Raw genomic sequence first — 23,652 nt, forward strand, 5'->3', positions numbered from 1 at the left:
TTGATGACACACATATTTATATATATATATATAGTTGTTTTGTATGTTATAATAAAGTCTCTTTTTTTCTTTATTTGTTGAAAAGAAAATTCAAATCTAATTTTTTTGAATAGGGAATATATGTATTCATAATTGAGTCAAATCCTAAGATAGTATATATTACAATTTTTTTTTTAAAAAAAGTCATGAGGTGAAATTTGTTGTTTTTTAAGGAGAGTTTTGTAAGGAGAGTTTTGTAAGGAGAATCAATTTAAATGTATATCCCATTTTCACCTAATAAAAGGAGAGAATAAATCGATCAAGATTTGAGGAAAGGAAAAAAAATATAAAAACAAAAGACCAATAACAAAGTACTAGTTAATTAAAATATTGTTGTTCAACGAAAGCTAACTTATCTATCCATTTTTGCATGTAAACATTAAAAGAAATTTTTATTTTTATTCTTTTGACTTTCAAAAGCAAAAGTAATAATCAAATGATGAGTCTGTTTTAATGTATTTATATAAATAAATAAATAATTGTTTAATACTAAAAGAGAGGCAAAGTGAAAATCAAATTTTAATTGAGCATTTTGGAGTTTTGATCAACGGAATCTTGACATGGTTTCACTATAATTGTAAACTCTTAACTCATGATAATTAGATTTAAATTACTTAATTTTTCAAGATAAAATTTGAAATTACTTTAAAATTTTCAATTAAATAAATTTTTTATAATTATGATTAATTCATGTCATGATTCTGTAATAACTCCTAGAGAATGTCCGCAAGATCAAAATTCTAATTGGTTCAGATAAATATATGACCTTGTGTTTTAAGAGTTGAATTCAAATTCATTCTTCCTAAAATTTATAAAATAAAAATCAAATCATTCTTCGTTCTTATAATTTTAAGAAACAGAAAGTAAAAGATAAAGTTATTCGTAAAAAAATAATATATTTTTATGTAAAAAAAAAAATATTTAACGCTACATTCAAAATCATTATATTTGAATTGGTGTTCTATTTTAGTACTTTTTTTCATAAATGTTGTCTTTATTTGACTTTTTTTGTAATTTTTTATTTGAATTTACTATTGATTAAAATTTGAAAAAGAAAAGAATAATTAACAGCTTTGAACGAAGGTGTTTCCAAATATATACTTACATACTTAAAATATTTATGGTAAAAATCTTTTAAAAATTGATTACAAAAAACGAACTAAGACAAATATTTATGGGATGGGTGCTATAGTACTTTTTTTTTTTACAAGAAGCACAGGCTCAAGTTTAGGGTTTCGCATTTAGCTTAGCCTCAAGTATATACACTCAACTCTTTATTTAAAGAGTCAAATTAAGATCTCTTTTTTTAAAAAATAAAATAAAATAAAATAAAAAGGAATTAAGAAAACATGAAATCTCATATAGTACTTTTTGGTCCATTACTTTATTATGTTTTTAAAAATTTTTCAAAGTTATCATAATGTGAAAAATAAATAGTATAAAGAAAAATTACGTCTAATTAGAAATTAGCATCGGAAAAACAGAGAGTTGAATGATTTAACTCACAATTAGAAGGATAAACAATAAGTAGATGAATCTTAAATTGTTTATTAAACTTGGTTTTACAATTAGGACAAGAGCCCGTGGGATCAAATTGAATAATTTATACCTAACATGATTAAAAAATGGGAAAAGGATAAATTAAAGCCCACAATCATCGCAATTGGGAGTAAAAGAAAAGTGTAAACGTGATAAAGAATGATAACGCTTTTGTTTCAAAGATCGTTTTTGCATGAAATGAGACCAAACAATTTAGTAAGACATTGAACACTTTTTTTTTCTTGTTTAATATTTGACTCGTGAAACATGAGAATCTATAATTTAATTGAAACCGCCGCAAAATGTTATATAGACTATTAACAATTAATAAAATAAATCTTTAGAACAAAAAGAAAATTCTCAACATTTTCTTTTTGTTTAGTTGCTTCATTGCTGGATTTTTCTTCTTTCATTTTATTTCCTTTTTAAAGGTATATATAAACATGAGATTATTACCTTGGCCATGCATGTTTATTTTTTGGGTTTGAAATGCACTTTAAGTGGTTCCTATTCCTTAATATAAATTTTTCCTTAAACTACTCTTCTATGGGATAAATACTACGAGAAAAGAAAAGAAGGAAGAAGGAAGAGAGGAAATAAATGAAAAGGAACTTTATGAGATTTATAAATTTAACTTTTTTGTTTTACCATGTTAATAGGTTAATCACAAGCCAAACCAATTAAGATACAACATACCAGCACACATGGATGGATCCACACATTTTGCTAGTTTAACAAAGTGATTGTTGCAAACGTATCACGGAAAGAAAGATTTTAATGAAATGGCTTTTCTTAAATTATTTACTTAAAAATAAAATAGGGAATTGCAGGAAATTATTGGAGGTATATACGTTACATATTTTGAGTGGTTAATCAGAAGAGGAAAGAGAAGGAGAGAACAACTTTCTAATGTTTTGTTTTTGCATGTATGTAGTCAATTAAGTAGACTGACTAATAGGGAGTAACCTTTCATTTTCTCACAGTAAACCTCATTATGCAGGATCGGACTTCAAACCCCTTAAGATGCTTGTATTTTTCTACATTTTACTGAGAGGTTACTCAAAATACAATATTGAATAGACTACACCAACTTGATCATACATAATAGGAGAAAAAAGTTTTCAATTCGTCACGTGCTTTTTTTGTATTATATCATTCAATTTTCCTTACAACCTTCCTCTCCAAATTGGGGAGAACTCCATATAAAATAATAAATTAATGTACCTACCTTATCTCTCAATATGAAAAGATTGTTGTTGAAGATATACTCTTCCCAATTTTCTTTGGTCTCTTTTCTCCTTCACAAGGAAGTGACAGAATGTGGTTTACTTTTCCACTTTTTGGCATTCCTCTAGGCTTCCGCCTTCATCATCGGGGTCCAAGGAATTATCCGACTTTGAAGGGAAAACGAGACATACACATAAAGGGCATACTAATTTATTTTCATATATATAATTAGGCCAACCAGAGTTTAAAAAGTGAAGAATGAATCATACAATACTTTTTTTGAATAGTGATTTTATTGAATCTTAACACTCGAATATCATTTCAAGTCTCTTGTTTAATTGATCAAAGACTCCCATAACATTAGAACTTGATTTGGATACAAAGACTTATACAATTACAACATAAATATCACTAAAAAAGATATTGATCAATCGTGTAGTTTTAAAGTTATAACTTTAAACTTTTAGATTTTAGATTCAAATTGTACTATATAGGACTTTCATTCAAATTTTATGTTGGCCTTTTAGTTTATTTAATTTATTGATTGATTTTTTTTAGTTGTAATAATAATGTCATATATGTTAAATAATACTTCAAAATAGATTGCAATTTTCAATTACACATGTAACTATTTTATAAAAAAAACTTTAAAATGTAAACACGAGCTATTTTAAATAAAAGCACTATAGTGCCTTTGACAAATATTACTACTATTTATAGATTGTGTTAAATTATTCAACATTCGAGAGGAGAAATATAGTAATACTAATAATGTGTAAATAACAAAAATAATTTATAACATTTAAAAAAAGGGGAAGGGACTAGGGTGTTTCCATAGACTAGACGGATGATCCATGTTCGGAGACTGTAAAGTCATGGCGTCCACCTACCACAGAGCAAGTCATATGCTGACGTGGATATGGGATAGATGACGGCATCCTGAGAAGCAATCGCTGCTTCGAGGAAACAGTCCTTTTTGCTCAAATGATCAATCCCCCCGACTTCCAGAACCCACACAAATCTGCCAAACATTTTTTTTCACCATCTCCGCTCTTTCATTTTCGCCATACCCCACGTGCCATGTCACGTGCCGTTCCTTTGAGGAATCCAACTTCAACAAAGAAATCAACGGCCAGGATTTTCCCAATATTCTTCCTTTGACCACGTTGAAGCCACCATATATACCACAAACTTAGGCACTCTTCTTCCCTTCTCACGAAAGCAAATACCAACTCATCTTTTCTTTTCCCAATTCTGGTTGCCCCCCCTGGACATGAGTGAAACCATGTCTGGTCCTACCGATTGGGCACAATTTTATCAGCAAAATCTTTCTGTCCAGGAAGCACCGAATCGTGGTCGCGTCGTGTCATCGGAATCAGCGTTTGGTGATCAAGGCTCTGATGCCACTGTTGTTACCACTACAATCACCTCGAGCAGCGCGCCAAGCCCATTAGCCTCCGGTCCAGCTGGTTCCAGTGCTGGCCATTTGAGTCCCGAAGGCCGCGTTTCGAAGCCACTACGAAGACGATCTAGGGCTTCGAGGCGAACCCCTACTACCTTGCTTAATACGGATACTACAAATTTCCGAGCCATGGTTCAACAATTCACGGGTGGTCCTAGTGCCCCTTTTCCAGGCCACTCTGGTGGACCAAATTTCGGGTTCGGTTTTGGAGGACGTCAACCCCATGTTAACCCTGGTTCTCTGATGATTCCTCCAGGAGGATTTCATTTGCAATATCAACAGCAACAACAGCCCCAGCAACAACATCAATTCCAGCAGCAAAACCAGCCGTACATGTTTTCACTGAGCAGCAATAATCCAGGGGCAGGGGACCTCTTCCTTCAGAGACTAGGGGGGAACCCGAGGCCCAACATGGAAGGGTCGGATGGGTTTGTTGTGGAGGGTGCTTCCTCACAGGTTCCACCTTCTAGAACACCTTCCTCCAATGAGAATAGGAGTAACGCTACGTTCATGTTTTGAGAGGGACATAAAGGAGAAAGTTAGGTACTGACTTGTCTTAGGGAGAAACAATTGACCAATGTAAATATTGTTTTACTTAACACCTTTTTTTTTTTCTTCTTTTATGCCAATGTTTATTGCTAGATAGACTCCACCGTTTGAAGTTGGGAGTTTCTTTATAGTAATCAAGGGGGTGAAGGATTCTTGTTTTCAAAAACCATGGGCCAACAGTGGGAATTGTTGAATCGAATTTGTTGAAATAGGGATCATCTATATGATATTGCTATAGTTTCATTTCTTTTCTTCTTCCGTTGGAAAATTCAGTGCTTTGTATATGTAAGCTTTGGGATGAGAATACACTTATTGGTAAACAAATAAAATTCAAAATGGATGTGAATAAAATGAAAACGTGGCCAACTAGAGAAAACCCCATCTAGAATCCACATATGGGTTTTGAAAAGTCAATAGTTTCTCTGTGACACTTCATTAAAAAAAAATCCAGTATTTGATCAGAGGAACTCACTTTTTAAGCCGTACTGTGTCGATTAAATAAAAACATTTGATTCCAAAATGCTGGAATTTATGACAAACACATGCCGGTGAATAGGAGAAATTCTTTCAGCACATTTATAGGTGCGAACGAGAAAAAAAGGAAACAGGGAAAAGGTGCAAGGAATTGAAAATTTGATAGGAACTGAGTGTGAAAGGGTTTGGGCAGAGGGGGTGAATCTGAGCCTGGAATGGGACCCATTTGACATCAAAAGCAGCAAATGGAATTGACAAAGTCAAATTTAGGCTACTCTTTACAAATTTGAAATAAAATAGGAGTGCCATCTGATTCACTAAGATTACATCAATCTTTGTAATTGGTAAAACAACACTATTAAGCGCACCTTAATTTCAACATAATCACAGTAATTATATCATGTCAACCACGTGTATTTATGTATACAAAATTTGAGTATGCTCCATCCGCCCCCTGGTCATAGCCCGCTTGATCTTAGACCGCTTGATGTTAATTTTTATGTGACCATGATGTCTGGCCAAACCCCAACAATTATAATAAAAGAATACTGCTTTCCTATTAATTCACAAAATTTTAGTAGTCAATTTTTTTTAACATTATGTAATCCTTCAACTATTCTTTGAAACCCGTCCTACCCGTTCACGAAATAATAATATCAATAGATTTAAAGTCAAGTGTATTCAATTTAAATAATGTAATAAAAATATTTTTTTATATTAAAAACATAAATTCATGATAAGTAGTATCATAATTTATTTTTTATTGATATAAATTTCTTCAAGTTAGATATTAATACTGTGATAAGTTCATAATCAAGTGATTCTTTCTCCTAAATGTCAAGCGTAAGTAAAATATAAGATAATTTGACGTTTATAAAATAAAAATTTTCATCCACTGACAAATATACTCTTTTGGATTGAAAATATTTTCTACCGCAGTTATTTTATATACCATTTACGATTGCGATGCGTGTGAAAATCAAAGATTCCATTTGGGAGAGCGGGAGAGCCCAAAGCTATTTAAAGAAAAAGAAAGTGATTCCATTATTGGAATATTGTCTCAGTGAGACACCACAATTCTCGGGAATGTTACGGGGATCCTGCTTCAGTTGTCTACTTTTGCTTAAATTATATTGATATTTATATTTTAAAATTATAAATTTCTTTTATTTTTTTAAGAAATGTTCTTCCTTTTCCTGAACCATCAACCAGCTTTTTACATTTTCACACTAATCTCTTTTTTTTTTATATATATTTTGGTTAAAAAATATTGTAAAACACTTGATAAAGTTAATATTATCGTTAAGGTAAGTGTCAAATCGCTGCTTTCAACGTTAAATGCTTTTGATAAATAGAATCATAGAAAATTTTATAAGACGCTTGTTTAACAAAATCTTCACATGAAACCTGCAATACTTTGAAGAGACATGTGATTCAGCTTCGAAAATTTGTAAAAATTCTGTTTGCAATGGTCCGAGTCCAAACATTACTCTCTAATTACATGAGGTAAGATATCTGATCTAGGTTATTTAGTCTTTGAGGAATGCATTCTTTGGTTTAATATAATTTTTTGATTTTGATAAATATTATTTAATATTTAATAATTTTAATTTCTATTAAATAACGACAATCATCTCAACTCAAATCTTTGATATCTACTCAAGAATTATATATTACAATTGCATTAATCTTATAACCACATCGGCCAAATTAGACCAACAAAATTTCAACCCATGTGAATGGCCAAAAAAAAAAAAAAATCAACCCACACTAATCCAGGATATGATATTACATCTTTTTCTATTGAGTCAAGTCCAAGCTTTACCGGACCATCAAGCAATTTATTCAGACATACCTTCATGTAGGTTTTCAAAAGGGATAGATGACCGTACTACAAAGTCATTAAATATCAATCATTAGATTTATTAAATTAAACGAGAACCATTCAAAGAACCCGTTAGAATTCCGTCTGGTTGCTAACAACTTGGAAGTGCAGCGGTTGATCATTAAGGCAACGACGGCGAAGAATCTGAATGGCCCCTAACTGAGGTTGACCTCCAAGGCTTATTTTCGTGGAAAAGATGTCCACTAAGGAGTAAAAAGTACACCCAATGCCAGATACAAACCAGAGCATACTGAACTTTCCTAGAAATTAATTTAGAAATTCCCTCTTCTTCTTGGCCAAAATAAAATATTTCGTGGAATATTGGAATATATATAGCAATGAGGAAATAAAAAAAATACCTGTTTTTTCCTATGCTATTGAGTATTGAGCGTATCTCATCAAATGCTTGAAATGAATCATGTTGTCGTATTTCATCCTTCTCCATATAGCCTAGCTGGCAGTCTGTCGTACAATTATTCCAAGTGTGTTTCTATTATCTTCTCTGAATTTTCTTTTTAAAGATTTTAAAATAATTTGTGTTCTCTCAAATTAGTTAGAAAGAATTAAAATTGTTAATGTTAAAAGAGTATATATATATATATTTAAATTTTAATATAAATGTAAAAGAAGAAAAATAAAAATAAATAAAATTAAATTAAAATTTTAAAAAATTTGACGTAAATGTATAAAAATAAAAATAAAAAATCATATCAAACAAACTAAAATGTTTAGTATGTAGAGATGAAACTAGTTATATGGATATTAATTAAGTAATTACCTTTTAAAAAATAGACGTAGCTAGGTTCAAGAGTTAATATCTTTTATTTTCCTTACAAGCTTAACTTTGATGGTTGAGAGTTCAGATGAAAATTTTGATTTTTTTTTGGTGATATACTTGTATAAATTACAATTATAATTACAATTAAATTATTTTCAACATAGATAAACTATTGTACAAAGTATTAAAAGACAAACTAAATAAATAAACTAATGAATCAACATATAAGTAAGAGTTTAGATGAAAATTCTAATTTTTTGTGATATATGTTTGTATAAATAGAAATTACAATGGCAATTAAATAATTTTCAACATAGATGATGAGAGTATTATATGGAGTAGAATAAACCAAAAGAAAATTCAAATAATTAAACTAACAAATCAACGTTGGGTAAGAGTTTAAATGAAAGTTCTGATATTTTTTTTTTGTGATATACTTGTATAAATAGAAATTAAAATTTCCATTAAAAAATGAAATTTAATTAAATAATTTTCAACCTAGATGACTTAAAAATATTATATAAACTACAACAAGCAAAAAACAAACCAAATAAACTAACAAATCAACTAGTAATAGTACCTATAATTACTAGTGTTTACTTCCAAAAAAAAAAGTGTTACATTTAAACTCTAAATTCTGTGAAGAAAAAAAAAAGTAACCTATAGATAAGAGAAACTTTTAATTAAAATCTCTAATAACGGATTGTCAATGGATCGGGCAATGCATATCCAAACTTGCAAACCTACTCTTTTCAAGCTGGGCTTGGACAGTGTTTTTCAAGTTCAAGTTTAGTGCAGCTCAACCCAACTCCAAACCTCCTTTTCTTACATAAATGTTGCATTTTTGTTAATTTGAACTAAATTTTATTATTTTCAAACTAAATTCTTTGTCTTTTAATGTGCCTAAGCTTACTCTTCAAGACCCGACCTTGGTGAGCTATAATATGGTTCCATATTTGACAAGTTTTTTTTTTTTGGAATTTCTGTTTAACTAATAATTCCTTTGTATTTATCTACTTAATGGTTGTTTTGGGCATCATGATTTGGTATTAATGTTTTAAAACTTTGTTGTGACTAAAAAAGTTCATGCAAATGGAATGCTTTTCAAAATTGTACCATGCTATTGACTTCAACTCTCATGACATGTTTGAATCACAAAATGAAATAGGCCAAAGTACTCAAATAATTTTTATATTCATGCATTTTTGTCAATTTAATCCTTATACTCAAAATCTGATTAATTTAATCCATTGATTTTGAAAATTAAAACAATTTAGTCACCTAACGTTGTCTAATTTTATTGTTAAAGGTCATGACATTAGCATTGATGTGACATATTTACTGATGTGGTAGTACCGTGTGGCATTAACATAATGACGTGTTAGTACTATGTAGTATATTGAGAAAAAAATTTTATCAAAAAAAATTTGTGCCACGTTATAGGGATTAAATCGAATAAAAATGTATGATACAGTGACTAAATTTAAAAAAATTGAGATGTTTAAGGACTAAATTGAAAAAAATATTTAAAAAATATAAATCTTTTAGTAGATAATATATATACACTTATTAATAAGCTAAATGTTTAAGTGTAAAAGATTTATAGTATTAAAAAAATATATAAATATTTTTTTGATTATTTGATTCCATAATAAGTATATTAACTTATCTTCTTTGTAAAGATTAAGTCAGCATTGACGTGGCATATTTTCTAATGTGGCAATGCCATGTAGCATTGACATGATGATGTGTCAGTGCTAGTGGTAATGCTAATGTGGTAAATTGAAAAAAAAATTTACCAAAAAAAATTTGTGCCAAGTCATAGAGATGAATTGTACAAAAATGTATAGTATAGTAACTAAATTGAACAAAATTAAAGTGTTTAAGGATTAAATAAAAAAATTGAAAATACAAATATTTGAGTAAATAATACACATACTTATTAATAAGAAAAATGTTTAAGTGTAAAAGATTTATGGTGTTAAGAAATAGATATAAATATTTTATTACTTGATTAATTGATTCCATAATAGGTACATTAATTTATTTTCTTTACAAAATTAAGTTTGAATTCCCCTTCTATAAAAAAAATTTCAATATTTTATAGAGTTATTTTTATAAATATTATGATTAAAATCATTATCATTTAAATTTTCTTTTTATTATTAAACTTGATATTATTTTTAATGAGATTATTCCATAATCCATTTATAAAAAGAAACAAAAAATTTAAATTCCTTTTTTAATATACGTATGAAAACCAAAATGAGCCCATTAAATACTTTAATGACAAAATAATTTGCCCAAAAATAATCTCATTTAACGTTGTGATTTTAAGTACTTGACAAAATATTTCTTTCCTTCTAAATATTTTGTTCAGCTTATAATAAAATTTAAAAAATATATAAAAATATTTTCTTATTTGATTATTTGATTTCGTAATAGGTACATTAATTTATATTCTTTTCAAAATTATATTTGAATTCCCCTTATAAAAATTGCATTTCACTAAAATCATGAAGTTTGAAATGATGGAGTAATTGGTGTTTCAATGAAAGATTGAGAAAATACCAAAAGTGAATGTGCAGACGGTTATTGGTATTTTCTCAATCTTTCATTAAAACACCAAAGAAGTTAAAGTCAATGTTAGGGAAACATTTTAATTAAAGGCCACACCCTTGTGTAATAGTCACTTATTCCGGTTGTTGATGAAGATCGCCGTGCATCATCAATCGTCTCTTATTAACAATTACATATTTTTAATCAAAAAATAATTATAAATTTAATTGGTGGAGTTTACTCATTGTGGATCACAAAGTTATTTGATTATTCTGAACTATTGCCTGCTTTTGGAATGCAAACTAAGCTCATCTTTATGACTTTGGATCCAAACATATATAAAAATGTTACAATGATAATGTTAATTTAGACAAAAATAATAAATATTTTTTTGTTTTGTACGGTTTGATGATTGAAAAAAATATTTATAAGGTTAATTTGTGGGTTTAATAAATTTTGTGGTATAATGACAAACTGAAATCATATTTTTTTAATTAAATTTGATGATTGAAAAAAATATCTCTTTGGCCTCCAATCTCAATTAAATTTTTGTCATTTTTTTTTTAAATTGTCAAACTGAAATCATAGCTAGAATCAAGCTCTTGGCTTTTGGCACTAACAACTTAAATTTAATTATAAGGTAAACAAAATACTTAGAAGGAAAGAAATATTTTGTCAAGTAATCAAAATCACAACATTAAATGAGATGATTTCTTGGTGAATTATTTTGTCATTAAAACATTTAATGGGCTTATTTTGGTTTTCATACCTATGTTAAAAAAGACAATTAAATCTTTTTGTTTCTTTTTATAAATGGATTATTAAATAATCTCATTAAAATAAAAATCCAGTTTAATAAAAAAAGAAAATTAAGTGATAAAGATTTTAATAATGATATTTATAAAAATAACTTTATTAAATCTTAGAATATTTTTTATAGAAGGAGAATTTAAATTTAATTTTTGCAAAGAAGATAAATTAATGTATCTATTATAGAATCAAATAATCAAGTAAGAAATATATATATATATATTTCTTTAACATCATAAATCTTTTACATTTAAACATTTGACTTATTAATAAGTATAAGTATCATTTACTCAAAGATTTATATTTTTTAATTTTTTTAATTTAGTCTTTAAATACTTCAATTTTAGTTCAATTCAATTATTACACTATATATTTTTGTTCAATTTAACCCCTATGATATGATATAGATTTTTGTTTTGAAAATTTTATTTTTAATCTATCACATTAGTATTGCCACGTCATCATATCAATATCACGTCAGCATTGCCACATAATAATATCAATGCCACATGGCACTACTATGTTATCATGTCGTTGCCACATGGCATTGCCACGTTAATGCTGACGTCATAACATCTAATGACAAAATTAGAAAACGTTAAGGGGAGGAACTAAATTGTTCTAACTCTCAAAATCGAAGGACTAAATTGATCAGATTTTGAGTATAAGGACTAAATTGACGAAAATACATGAGTACAAAACTATTTGGATACTTTGCCCAATAGAATAAATGGGGAATGAAAATAGAATAAGAAAAAAAATAATGAATATGTAGTTTGATTCATGAAATATAATTGTCATGCTGAAATTATTTCAATATTTGATTAGTAAAAATAGTTTTGGAATTACAAAAATGATATATTTTTAAAGACTAAAATACCTTTATTAAAATTTATGATTTATAAAATATTTAATTTTTTGATAATTTATTAAAAATATTAAAAAATTGTAATTAAACCTTTAATATGATTATTTATTTTATTTTTTCTCTATTTTAATTTTTTTAAATATTGAAAATATTAATAATTTATAATGAAAATTTTAATGATTCTTTATTTTATTTCCTTATCTTCATTTTAAAATATTAAAAATTTATAATTTATAATTAAAAATATCTTTTAAATTTTTAATTAGAAATATCATTTTTTGTAATTTATAATTAAAACTTAATTTTTATTTTATTTTAATTTTATTTTTTTACCTCTATTGCTATTGGTTACTAGAGATGTGAGTGGCGTAACTGAGTACCAAATTTGATGCTTCCTTGTAATCAAATCTAGCTAAGAGCAACAGATTCGACACTTTTCACAATCAGATTTGGTCGTGAAGTGTTAGATCGATTAGTGCTTCCCGTGGCTAAATCTAGCCATAGAGCACCAGATTGATGTTTCCCATGATTGAATTTGGCTATGTAATGTCAGAATGGTGCTTTCCACGACTAGATCTCGACATGAAGGTGTTGATCGGTCACCATCACCCTCCACCGTCCTCCAATTGTGGAGGAAATTTAGGAAGAGAAGAAGAAAGGCAGATGAGGAAGAGATGGAAAGAAAAAGAGTAAAATGAAGGCTTTATATGTTAATGTTAGGTTTTGTTATGTATAGCATTGTAATTTGACAAAATAATTAAGGAACATTTTATCTACAAATTTTTTAGCCTATTTTGTGAGTCACGAAATAGCTATTATCAATGGAGGGTCGATAATAGTTATTCTAACTTCTCTCGAAATGATTATTTCATGAAATGACTTTTTAGTGAATCAAATAAAAAATGTAATAAAAAAATAGAGGGAATGGAATAACCATTTCCCCACACCAAACATACTATTACATTAGTAAAACCCATGACATGTCAACAAAGGACAAGGACATTTTACATTTTTATCGAGCGAGGTTGCATCCTGTTGCTTTATTCTCGTTAGCTATACATTATTTATATTGTTTTTCTCTGAAGGAAGGTAAGAGTTCAGTCCCAGGGAAAGGGCTATGAATAGGGAGATAAGCTTTCTCAATATGCTCTCGGTATTTGTCTCATTTCTTGGGTTGATTAAGAAGGTGCCATTTATTTAAATCAAGTGTTCAACACCACTCCAAGGAGTGAGATTCGACCGTACGGTTCCTTAACAAGGAAAGTCACATTGCAATCCTACATGCATTTTTCAATGGCCTCAAATCATTTTGTAGGAAGTGAGGCGAACAGCATTGACAACATGAAGATTTAATTTCCGAGGGAGAGTACGAAGATGATATTTCATGTGAGTGTTGTGCGGTTCCACTTGAACTATACAAACTTACAAAGCATATAATTATATGATATTGTCAGTGAAAAATGATGCATTTCTTAAATATAGTTTCTTTGTGATCTTGCATATTGGGAAAGGCAATGTTTAGGGAATTTAACTAAGCGAATTTATTGACCTTTTTAGCTTCAATTATCATTTTATTGACTTTTTTTATTATTATTTTTAAGTATGAGGCTCTTTCTTTTTTAAAATTAGGAATTATATTTAAGACTACAAAAATTTTAAATTGGATGTGCAAAAGACATGACATGTTATGATTATAGTGTATCTTTTGCCCCTTCAAATGATATCCTCTTCTTATTGCAATCATTGCCAAATGGTAATGGCGACGAATAAAGTATTATATCTTAAAAAATTTATGTATATATTTAGACATTAAAACGTAAAATTTAATTGAAGGCTAGTCATGTGAGAAACTAACTGCATCTTGAATAAGTTTTAATTGAAATTTTTAGTGATGATTTTATTATCATTTATTGAGTCTTAATTTATAATAGAAATTGGATTTTGCTTTAGCACCAATCAATGAATTTTGCTTTAGCAGAGAGATTCAAGCAGATTTAGTCAACTTGGATAAATAGTCATGTGTTTAATATTTAGGAATATTCTTAAAAAAGGATGTGGATGTGAGAATTCTTTTTAAAACAAACTAGAGTATGCTTGTGCGATACATTCGTATAATATAGGTAAAATAATATTTACTTAAATATATTTACATTCTAATAATCATATGACCCTTATTGTATTTGTAAACAATTTACGTAATTAAAAATAAACATTATGTTGAAAAAATTTATAAAAACCAACCTAAGCTATAAAGTAGCGGAAAAAATGATAAAGTTGAGATAAATTAACTACTAAAAAGTATTGAACAACATTATAATACTTTTTAAAAACTCATTAAATCCAAACAGGAGAAAAGGAAGAGCAAAAAATTTAGAAGCATAAAAACTTTACACGCAATCATCCTTTCACTCCTGCAATACTCTTTTGAGAATCAAACAAACAGATAAATAAAAAAAAAAATCATAATAAAATAAATAATAGATACAATCAATTAATAATTAAAAAATAAAACAATAATGTAAAATATTACTCAACAGTAAATAAATGAAAAACATTAACAATGTAGTCTATAGGTTGATATAAAGGATAAGTCAAGTGGTGAAACTGTCACGAATGAATTTTCAATCAAGTTAAAATATTCATATCTCTCTAATCACTCAAAAATGAGGTCTTAAAAAACCATTAGAAAAGATAACTCAAAAACAAGGTCTTAAAAAATTATTAAAAAAATCTTTTCAAGACCTTCTAATTGATAATTATTGTAATATCGAAAAATAATCAAAATAATACTGATTTTAGACGAAAATTGAAAAAACTTAAACTAAACTTAAATTTTTTTTGCAAAACTAGGCAAAACATAAGAGTCTCATAATGTTAAAACATAATCTTCCCTTACTCCTTGAATGGAAGGTAGTTTGTTTCAATTTCTAGTCTGAATTTGCTCCCTAAGGTTTTCTCTTCAAAAGAAACTGACTTCAAGACGGTTTTCTGCTTAAAAAAATTAACGTCAAGAGCATGTTGTGCGGCTGGGAGCCTGGGAGCAAATTTTATACTTTATGTACTGCTTTCAAATACATAATCATACTACAATTAATGCAAGATATGGAAAGAAGAGAACACAATGTAAAGAGTTACCTAATCCTATCTTGTGCTGTCTTGTTTGTTGTTAACAAAGTTGAGGTGAACAGTTAAAGACTTTTTAATATTACTTTTGGCTGATACCTACCAGCAATGAGAATGGAGTAGCCTAGGGTGAATGGTTGATGTGGTTTGAATTTGTTCTCACTTCTCATTTATGTTTGAAAATTGGCCCATATTTAAACAAGTTTCTAATTGAAATTCAATTCAAATTACTTTGCTTATTTCAATAAAAAAATATAAATAAATTAAATTGAACTAATTCACTATCTCTTTAGAATTAATTTGTTTACACCTTCATTATGCTCATTAATTATATTAGAACATGGCACACCCACTATCTAGGTGGATGAAAGAAAAGTTATGCTTGAGGGAAAGAAAAAAGAAGAAGCCTTTTGTAAGAGAAGATAGTTGCTTTAAAAGAAAAAATGACTAGGTATTTCTTAGGGAGAAGTAGGTAAATGCATTTTATGAAAAAAATGAAAAGATTTTAAATTCTTAATTTTATATTTGTTATTATTGATATGAAGTGATTTTTAAGTAATTTCAACAATTGACTTAGTGTCGCCTAATTCATGATACCGGGATCAGTAATTGACTATATCTAATATGAAACATAATAACAAATAAAATCTCACATCTATACTTGAGAAAGATTTATGCTTTCTCTATCTTGGTTGTGCATTATTAATTGTTCAAAATTAATGTGTCATTCAAATTTTTTTTTTATTTTTTAAAGATAAGGGTAATTTCGAAAAAAATTATAATCAATAAAAATCAAAATTTAACTTAAATTTTTTTTAAACTATATACAAAATCAAAATAGGATACAATATACGAGAGGAATTAATATAAAATAACTATCCAAAATTTAAATTGATGCCATGTACTTGAGTTTGAGTTGTTTTGAATATTTAAATTTAGTTAGTATATTTTAGTCAATGTAAAGTTTGCTAGTGTCTTTTTTTTCCCCCTTATATCCTCCTATTAATTTTTACCTATAATTTTATTTTTATGATTATTTAAATTAATCTCCCTGGAGGATAGTAATTTTTTGTGGAAGAAGGGGGCGGGTAGGCATTTTTTGAAGCGTGTGAGATAAGAAACATAACAACATAATGGTAAAAGGAAAAGGGGAAAAAAGAAAGGTCGTACAAAAATAGGGGCGGAAGAAGCGCATATTCGAAGGCATAGACGCCCCTGACGGCTTTTGAAGGCCCTTCCTTTGCCTCGAGGGAAACTAGTAATCCAAATTCCAAATTATAATGAGACTGAAGAAATTATAAAACTGTAAAAATTTTCTCTAAATTCCGAAACCTCCAACATGAACAACGACTCCTCTGCTACTAGCAACGCCAACGACAATCTCGATCCCGATCGCCCTGTCCGTGTCTACGCTGATGGGATCTACGATCTCTTCCACTTCGGCCACGCTCGCTCCCTCGAACAAGCCAAGAAATCGTTCGTTTTTCCTCTCCTCCTCCCTCCCTCTCTGTTTAATCTTTGTTTTGATCTGCATACTTTTCTGGGTATTCGTGGTCATTAATGGGTTTCTTTCAAAATTCTAGTGTGTGGGTTAATTTTTTTGATCTGTTTAATTTTTTTTTTAAATATGTGAATTTGATTTCATGTGTGGGATATATGTTTATTTGTATTAGAAAGAAGTTTTAGTGATGTTGCTTACACAAAACTGCTTGCTTGTTTGTTTTTTGAACTTTTTTTGATTATGTATATGATTGAATTTTGTGAAATTTTAGGTTTCCCAATACGTATTTACTGGTTGGATGTTGCAATGATGAAATCACACACAAGTTCAAGGGCAAAACTGTTATGAACGAAGCAGAGCGTTATGAATCCCTTCGCCACTGCAAGTATTACTTCTTTCTATTACTCTCAACCTATTCAAGTTATTGCATTGAAAATCATTAAATGAAAGAAATTTGCCCTGGATGCTCATTTGAGGTACAGTTTGGTTGTTGCTTTTGCTTTCTAAAAGGGAAAAGCAAAAATATGTGTTTGGATGCAAAAGAAAATAGTGAATTTGAGGATTTAAGAATTAAAATTTTATATGTGCTTTTTTACAGAATAATTATGTCAGAATTGATGTTATGTATTTTGTTCATTTTAAATAAATTGTGATTTTCCTTTAGCTACTTTTTAGGAAGTAAAATGCATATAGTAAACAGCAAGTAACAAAAGCTGTAACCAGTGGAACCTTAATTACAAATTTACTTGAATTTTTTTTTCTTTGGAGGAAAGCGGTGGTCACATCTTTATATGAGATCTTTCATTTTTAATTTATAAATTTGAGTGAATTAAATATATTTCAAGAGCTTCATTCAAGGCCTTTGTTGATCATTTCTTACAGGTGGGTTGATGAAGTTATTCCTGATGCACCGTGGGTGATTAATCAAGAATTTCTTGATAAACACAAAATTGACTATGTGGCTCATGATTCGCTTCCGTAAGGATAGACACTTCTTGCTTTGAGACTCATTTATTCATGGTGAATGCTGCATTGTTAAGAAAGATAAATATATAAATAGAACACTAGTACTATATATTGTTTTGCTTCCCCTATTTCTTTCTACTTCTTGCTCCTGGAAAACTTATACTTCTGATGAATATATAAATATCTGGCATTCAGCTATTTATTTAATCTTCATACTTTGCCATAAACATTTTGCAGCTATGCCGATGCCAGCGGAGCTGGGAAAGACGTATATGAGTTTGTAAGTTTATGGAGACTGTTCTTTGCGCTTATTACATTTGTTGTGTTTTTTAACTTTGTATTATATTAAGCAAGCTTTTGTTCCCAGGTTAAAGCTGCTGGGAAGTTCAAGGAAACAAAACGAACTGAAGGGATCTCTACATCAGATATTATAATGAGAATTGTTAAAGATTATAATCTGTATGTGATGCGTAACTTGGACCGTGGTTATTCAAGGAAGGAGCTTGGAGTTAGCTATGTGAAGGCATGATCTCTGTCTTGAATGTCATGTTTTGATTTAATACAGCTTCTTTGTTGATATTCCTGTTAATGTCATCAGGAGAAGAGATTGAGAGTAAACATGAGACTGAAGAAACTACAAGAAAAAGTAAAGGAACACCAAGAAAAAGTGGGAGAAAAGGTATATTCTCTCTCTTGCCATGACTATCTAGTTTAATGACCTTTCCCTGCCATGCTTTCATCTCTGAATACTTTATGATTGAAATCTAGTACCTTATTGGAAGATAAGGTGCATACCTTTTAGCTTCATAAGGTGATGAACGTATTCAATGTTCTTTTTGTCTCAGTGTTTCTGGATATTGTTTCTTGTCATGATACTTTTAGCGTATATTAACATGAATTTTCTCTAAATTTTGCCTTATTTATGTGGAGCATGTGCATAATTAGTATGGTGACTCGAAGTTATAAATTTTTCTTAGAGAAATAACCTAAGGAGTAGCATTATTGGCTTGGCCAAGTGTTTTCAACTTGTTATTGATGTTATGGATTCGTGGTATATGCTTGTGTGATGAAAGTCTGAATGAATTTATTCAAGTGGAACTTTTGCGGAGCTGTATCTAGGAAAGTTTCCTTCAACTCAAATTGACAATAATTAATTGAAGGGTTATGAGTTTTATTCAGCTTAAATCGGAGCTGTAGATTAAGATCATATTGTCCTTAGTTTCTTGTTCTCCTTGTCATTTAGTATGTAGATTGACTTTATCCATGGCTAATTACTCTAATCTTGACTTCCTTTACACTTTTTTCTTCCTTTCTGCAATTTTATTAATGTTGTATTGTGCAGACTCCTTGCATGTTTATGTTTACTTGAAGAGCCTTGTGACCCTTTACTAAAATCTATATGTCATATACCCATCCCCTTCCGCCTTGTTGTCACCATACCCCAGTCCCTCCCCAACTCGTCTACCCATAATTTTCCCTCAACCTTACCCTGCTTCCAAAATTTAATAAATAAATAAATAACCCCTTGGGTAGGTTAGTGCAATGCTTGGCAGTGTTGAAAATTTAAAAGCTGGACTGTCTCATGATTCATTTTTGGGCAATTCTACATGATATTTGTGCTTCTGTTGCATATGGCTGCAACTTCATGCTGGCTACAAAAATTAAATTTAGGTGACTAGAACATAGCTATAAGATCCAAAATATAAGGAGATCAAGTGCCTTTCGACGTTGTATGACAAATGAATTACAGAGGGTTAGAGTCTGTAGTTTAAATCTGATTTTTTCACTTTCATTTCTTCATCAGATTTGGTCTAAATTTAAATCCTTGTAGTTTATCTGCCAATATGCCTTTGGTTTATGGATAGGAGAGGATTACCTTGTATTCAAGCCAATGGGCTTTTATATGTACCTAAAATAATTAAGTAAAAACATACCATCTGAACAAAGAATTTGGATTTTGATGTCCAACTCCAAATTCTTCCTCCATCCTCTAGATCTTTTTCCCTAGAAAGGATTATTAAAATTTTGGAATATGATAAACATTTCTATAACAAAATTGTATTGCAGTAGTATGGGTTTTTATGAGTAATCAGAAGCAGATGGGCTCCATCCAATCGGATTCATCTTTTAGGTTTTGTATCTCCTTGTGCTTCAGTTTGTTATATATATATATATATATATATATATATATATTTGTGTGTGTGTGTGTGCATGTACACGTATACTACCTACACATGAAGGTAGCTTGGTACTATTTGCCCTGGATCTGGAACGATTTTTTGGATTACTTTGTTGTTAATCTACATCCCCTTTTTCTGTTATTCCTAACCTTATCACAAACTTAATGTAATCCACTCATCTTACCTAACAATTCTTACAGATTCAAACTGTTGCCATGCATCGCAATGAGTGGGTGGAAAATGCTGACCGCTGGGTTGCTGGATTTCTTGAGATGTTCGAGGAAGGTTGCCACAAAATGGTGAGCAAATCTAATAATCTTTGCATGTAGTAAGTACAATTACATGCGTAGAATAGCCATGAATTTAATTGATGATTATTTCATCCTGACTTTGAGAATTTTGGGTGATTGTCAGGGCACTGCAATCAGAGATCGAATCCAGGAGCGGTTGAGGGGGCAGCAATCAGGGAATTTCAAGTATCTGATGCAAAATGGCAAGGGTGATGAAGATGATGAAGATGAAGAATATTATTATGACGATGATGATTACGATGATGATGAGGAGGAATATTATGATGATGAAGATTATTATGATGAGAAACATGAGAAAAATGAGAAAGAAAAGAAAGCTGAGAAAGAAAAGAAATAAACTTGTGTCTCCAAGCTTGCAGGTTCTGGTTTACTAGTTATGGGGTTCCGTAAAGTGCTACATTTTAGCTGTGGAATGTGTGATATGTTGATGCTATAGCTAAATCGAGCCAGGCTTTGAGTAGAAAGCTTTTTCTTTTGTAATTTGATCATCCATGTCTCTGTGTTAGCTAGAATACTTGTCCTCCATTTATACCTGAAAATGCTGTCCTGTTGGTGGTTTTGTTACTAAAATTTTCTCCATGGAGCTTCACTGTTATCTTATAAGTTGGTAAGATTCAAGGGCTTGTGCAACTTTTCAACTCACGTGTAGGATATGTAAGTTTTTCTATACATCTAGAACTGAGTTATATACAGAGATGTTTTACTTTATCGAGAGGCTAGCATCATTATATCTTTCTTTTCTGTTATTGTCTAATTTTCGTAGTTTGTATGTGTACTGGCTGAAGGTTCTTTAATGTATTTAGATGATGCTTTAAAATTCAGTTTCCGGATATTGGCTGAAGAATCAACCATGGCATTTGCTGCTCTAAGAAATATGTGGTCTTTGTTAACATTTGACCTTATAAGACCTGGGATTTGGTGTGTAACTTGAAGGTCTGAGTTGTTATGTTTTGTCCAAGTGGTTGGTACGCACTAATTGGTGGTGTTTGGTTCCTACTTTTAAGTATGAACTTTTGAAACAGTCCAATGAGATTTTACTGTCTAGCTGCTCTGTGTTTAGCAAGCTTGATGACATTGGTGTGGGGTTGGGTTAATACAGGTTTGATAACGACTCCTGCTAAGGACAGTGTTTCTTTTGGGGCATAAACCCATAATTTTACTAAGGTTGGGCCAATCTAGGTTTGAACGATAACTAGATCTATATTTGAGAATGTTAACTGTGCCATAAAAGTTTGATAGAAAAATCTAAGAAGCAGATGATAAATTACAGATTGAAAGATACTATCAAAGCTTACATGTCTCAAATATTGAAGCCTATAACAACTCTCAAGCAGTACTGACTTTTTCAAAGATTTCTCGAAGGAAATTATAAGAAAATTAAACTAATGAAGATAGTAATTCAATAGAAGATTTGTGAGCATGGTCCGAATGGACGGTTTTAAAGTTAAGATTGTAAAGTACAGATAGAAAATTAGTCATGTTTTAATAGGATTGTCTCTAAGAATAAGAATAATTCTACACTCGAGGTTGACCCTATTGTCGTATAATTTTTTTTCAAAAGATAATAATTAAAATAAATAAAATTTGTATTATTGCAAATGCAAATTACAACTAAATAATACACCAAATTCATAAATACTATAAACAAATTTGCACATCCACGTTATAATAATTTATTCATTTATTTATTGTTAATTACTTTTCTTACTTTGAAAGTCTTAATGATTTATTTAGTATTGTTGGTAGCTATTTTATTTATTTTTTATTGGATATAAATGTTTTAAATAATTTTTTAGTTTTATTATCAAGATCTGTATAAAAACCACCATTAATGGTTCAAATTTTACGATTTGCAAATATTTAATTTATATCTATAGAGTGTTAGTTTATAATCGATTCAAAACTCTGTTCTACATTTCTGGTCCTTAAGTCTAAGTTAGGTAAGTCTTTAGAATTATAAATTATCCTAAAAAATATTGGTCTTAAAATATTTAGAATATCAATCATCTGTTAAGTTACATAATCATATTAACTTTGATTCAAATCTATAGGTTTACAAGTGACCTTGGATTGTTGCTCACGCATAAGACCGATATTGATTAAAGTTTCATTTAATTGATATTTTGAAATTTGTAATTTGGCTTTTTTTTTCTAACAAAATATGAATAAAAAAAAACAAAAACTAAAAAATAAATAAAAACCAAAAAACAACTTTAAAAAACAAAATTTAATATCTTATGTTACGTTTCGCTTCATATTTCAATCCACAGTTCCACAACATTTATATTCATGTATAGGATTTATCGTGGTCCTAGACAGAGCCACCAATGGAAAGGGCAGGAATATCATTAAAAGTCCTTGGGACTTTATCTAAACTTGCCATGTTTCCCACTCTATATGGATGTCTGCTTCTAGTACTAGGTTTTATCCGCTAGCTATTATGCACTGCACGAAAGGAAAGGAAAAAAAACGAAAGGTCATGGAGCAAAGTCAAGTCGACCCCAGGGAATTATTCGAGTGATGACAATTGAAGCCACCATAACATAAGGTTATACATGACTGAAGTAGCTGTGAAAGTGGAAGTAGACGACGAGAACAAAAAGTGTAGTGCGTGGGCACTTGGTCAATGTGATCTACTTTCAATCTTATCTCCACATTGATCCCACTGATCTTGCATTCATCCATGGCCTCAAAAGTTCGTCGTTGGGTTAATGAAAAGTGCAAAACAAAAAGGTTCCAATGACCATGGCACCATCCTAACTCGTGCGCTTTATTAGTTTGTGTCGAGGTTAGTTTTGGAACCTCGTAAGTCACACTTAGAAGGTGGAAGTATTGGAAGATGGGCAAGAAAGCTTGACCAGGAATAGGTGGGAGAGAAACTATATTTATCCTTTTTGATGTTGCGTTAGAGGTTGCAAAATGTGATTTCTTCTTATATAATAGTATTTTAAGTTACTCTACTTTATATATATATATATATATATAAAGAACCATACAATAAGTAAAGAATTTCAGTTACTTAGATTTGGCTTCCTACTGTCAAGTTCAAATATTTGAATAGGTGACTTAAGCAGTTATGAGCTTAATGGAGTTTTTGTTCAATATATTTATATATGCTATATTTTAATCAATTTCAGCCTAAATTTATTTAGTTAATCAAGTTGACATAGTTGAATTCTCGAGTTTATGGATTTGCCTTTGACTTTGAATATGACTCCCAAGTCGTACGCATATAAAGCTATATAACATCTATCTACATTGTCTTTGTCACAATTTCTCTTTGCAATATAAATTAAAATTGAACATAATAAACATTTCGTCAATTAAAAATTGTCTTTACTGATTTATTTAAGGTATAATTAAATATTTTTCTATGAGTTG

The 23,652-nt window shown here is 29.7% G+C and overlaps 2 protein-coding genes across 2 annotated transcripts; both read left to right on the plus strand.

The window, feature by feature from the left end:
* Positions 1-3,994: 3,994 nt before the first annotated feature.
* Positions 3,995-5,063, plus strand: LOC18612267 (VQ motif-containing protein 22-like). Its single transcript, XM_007048983.3, has one exon. The coding sequence runs from the start codon at positions 4,079-4,081 to the stop codon at positions 4,784-4,786; it is 708 nt and encodes a 235-aa protein (XP_007049045.1). The 5' UTR covers positions 3,995-4,078; the 3' UTR covers positions 4,787-5,063.
* An 11,374-nt stretch (positions 5,064-16,437) lies between these two features.
* CCT2 (phosphorylcholine cytidylyltransferase2) lies at positions 16,438-20,909 on the plus strand. The gene is made up of 8 exons (XM_007048984.3): positions 16,438-16,789; positions 17,086-17,199; positions 17,697-17,792; positions 18,018-18,060; positions 18,148-18,303; positions 18,379-18,459; positions 20,161-20,259; positions 20,375-20,909. Exons 1-8 carry the CDS (start codon positions 16,653-16,655, stop codon positions 20,606-20,608), a joined length of 960 nt encoding a protein of 319 aa, XP_007049046.1. The 5' UTR covers positions 16,438-16,652; the 3' UTR covers positions 20,609-20,909.
* Positions 20,910-23,652: the final 2,743 nt, after the last annotated feature.

Source organism: Theobroma cacao, chromosome 1 (genome assembly GCF_053813885.1).
Source record: "Theobroma cacao isolate CCN51 chromosome 1, ASM5381388v1, whole genome shotgun sequence".
Taxonomy (NCBI): domain Eukaryota; kingdom Viridiplantae; phylum Streptophyta; class Magnoliopsida; order Malvales; family Malvaceae; genus Theobroma; species Theobroma cacao.

Bases quoted from the DNA above. Each gene is read 5' to 3' on its own strand.
- LOC18612267 (XM_007048983.3), top strand. From the start codon at position 4,079: ATGAGTGAAACCATGTCTGGTCCTACCGATTGGGCACAATTTTATCAG.
- CCT2 (XM_007048984.3), top strand. From the start codon at position 16,653: ATGAACAACGACTCCTCTGCTACTAGCAACGCCAACGACAATCTCGAT. The intron at 17,200-17,696 runs GTATTACTTCTT...CATTTCTTACAG, and splicing joins GAATCCCTTCGCCACTGCAA to GTGGGTTGATGAAGTTATTC. The intron at 18,460-20,160 runs GTATATTCTCTC...CAATTCTTACAG, and splicing joins AAGAAAAAGTGGGAGAAAAG to ATTCAAACTGTTGCCATGCA.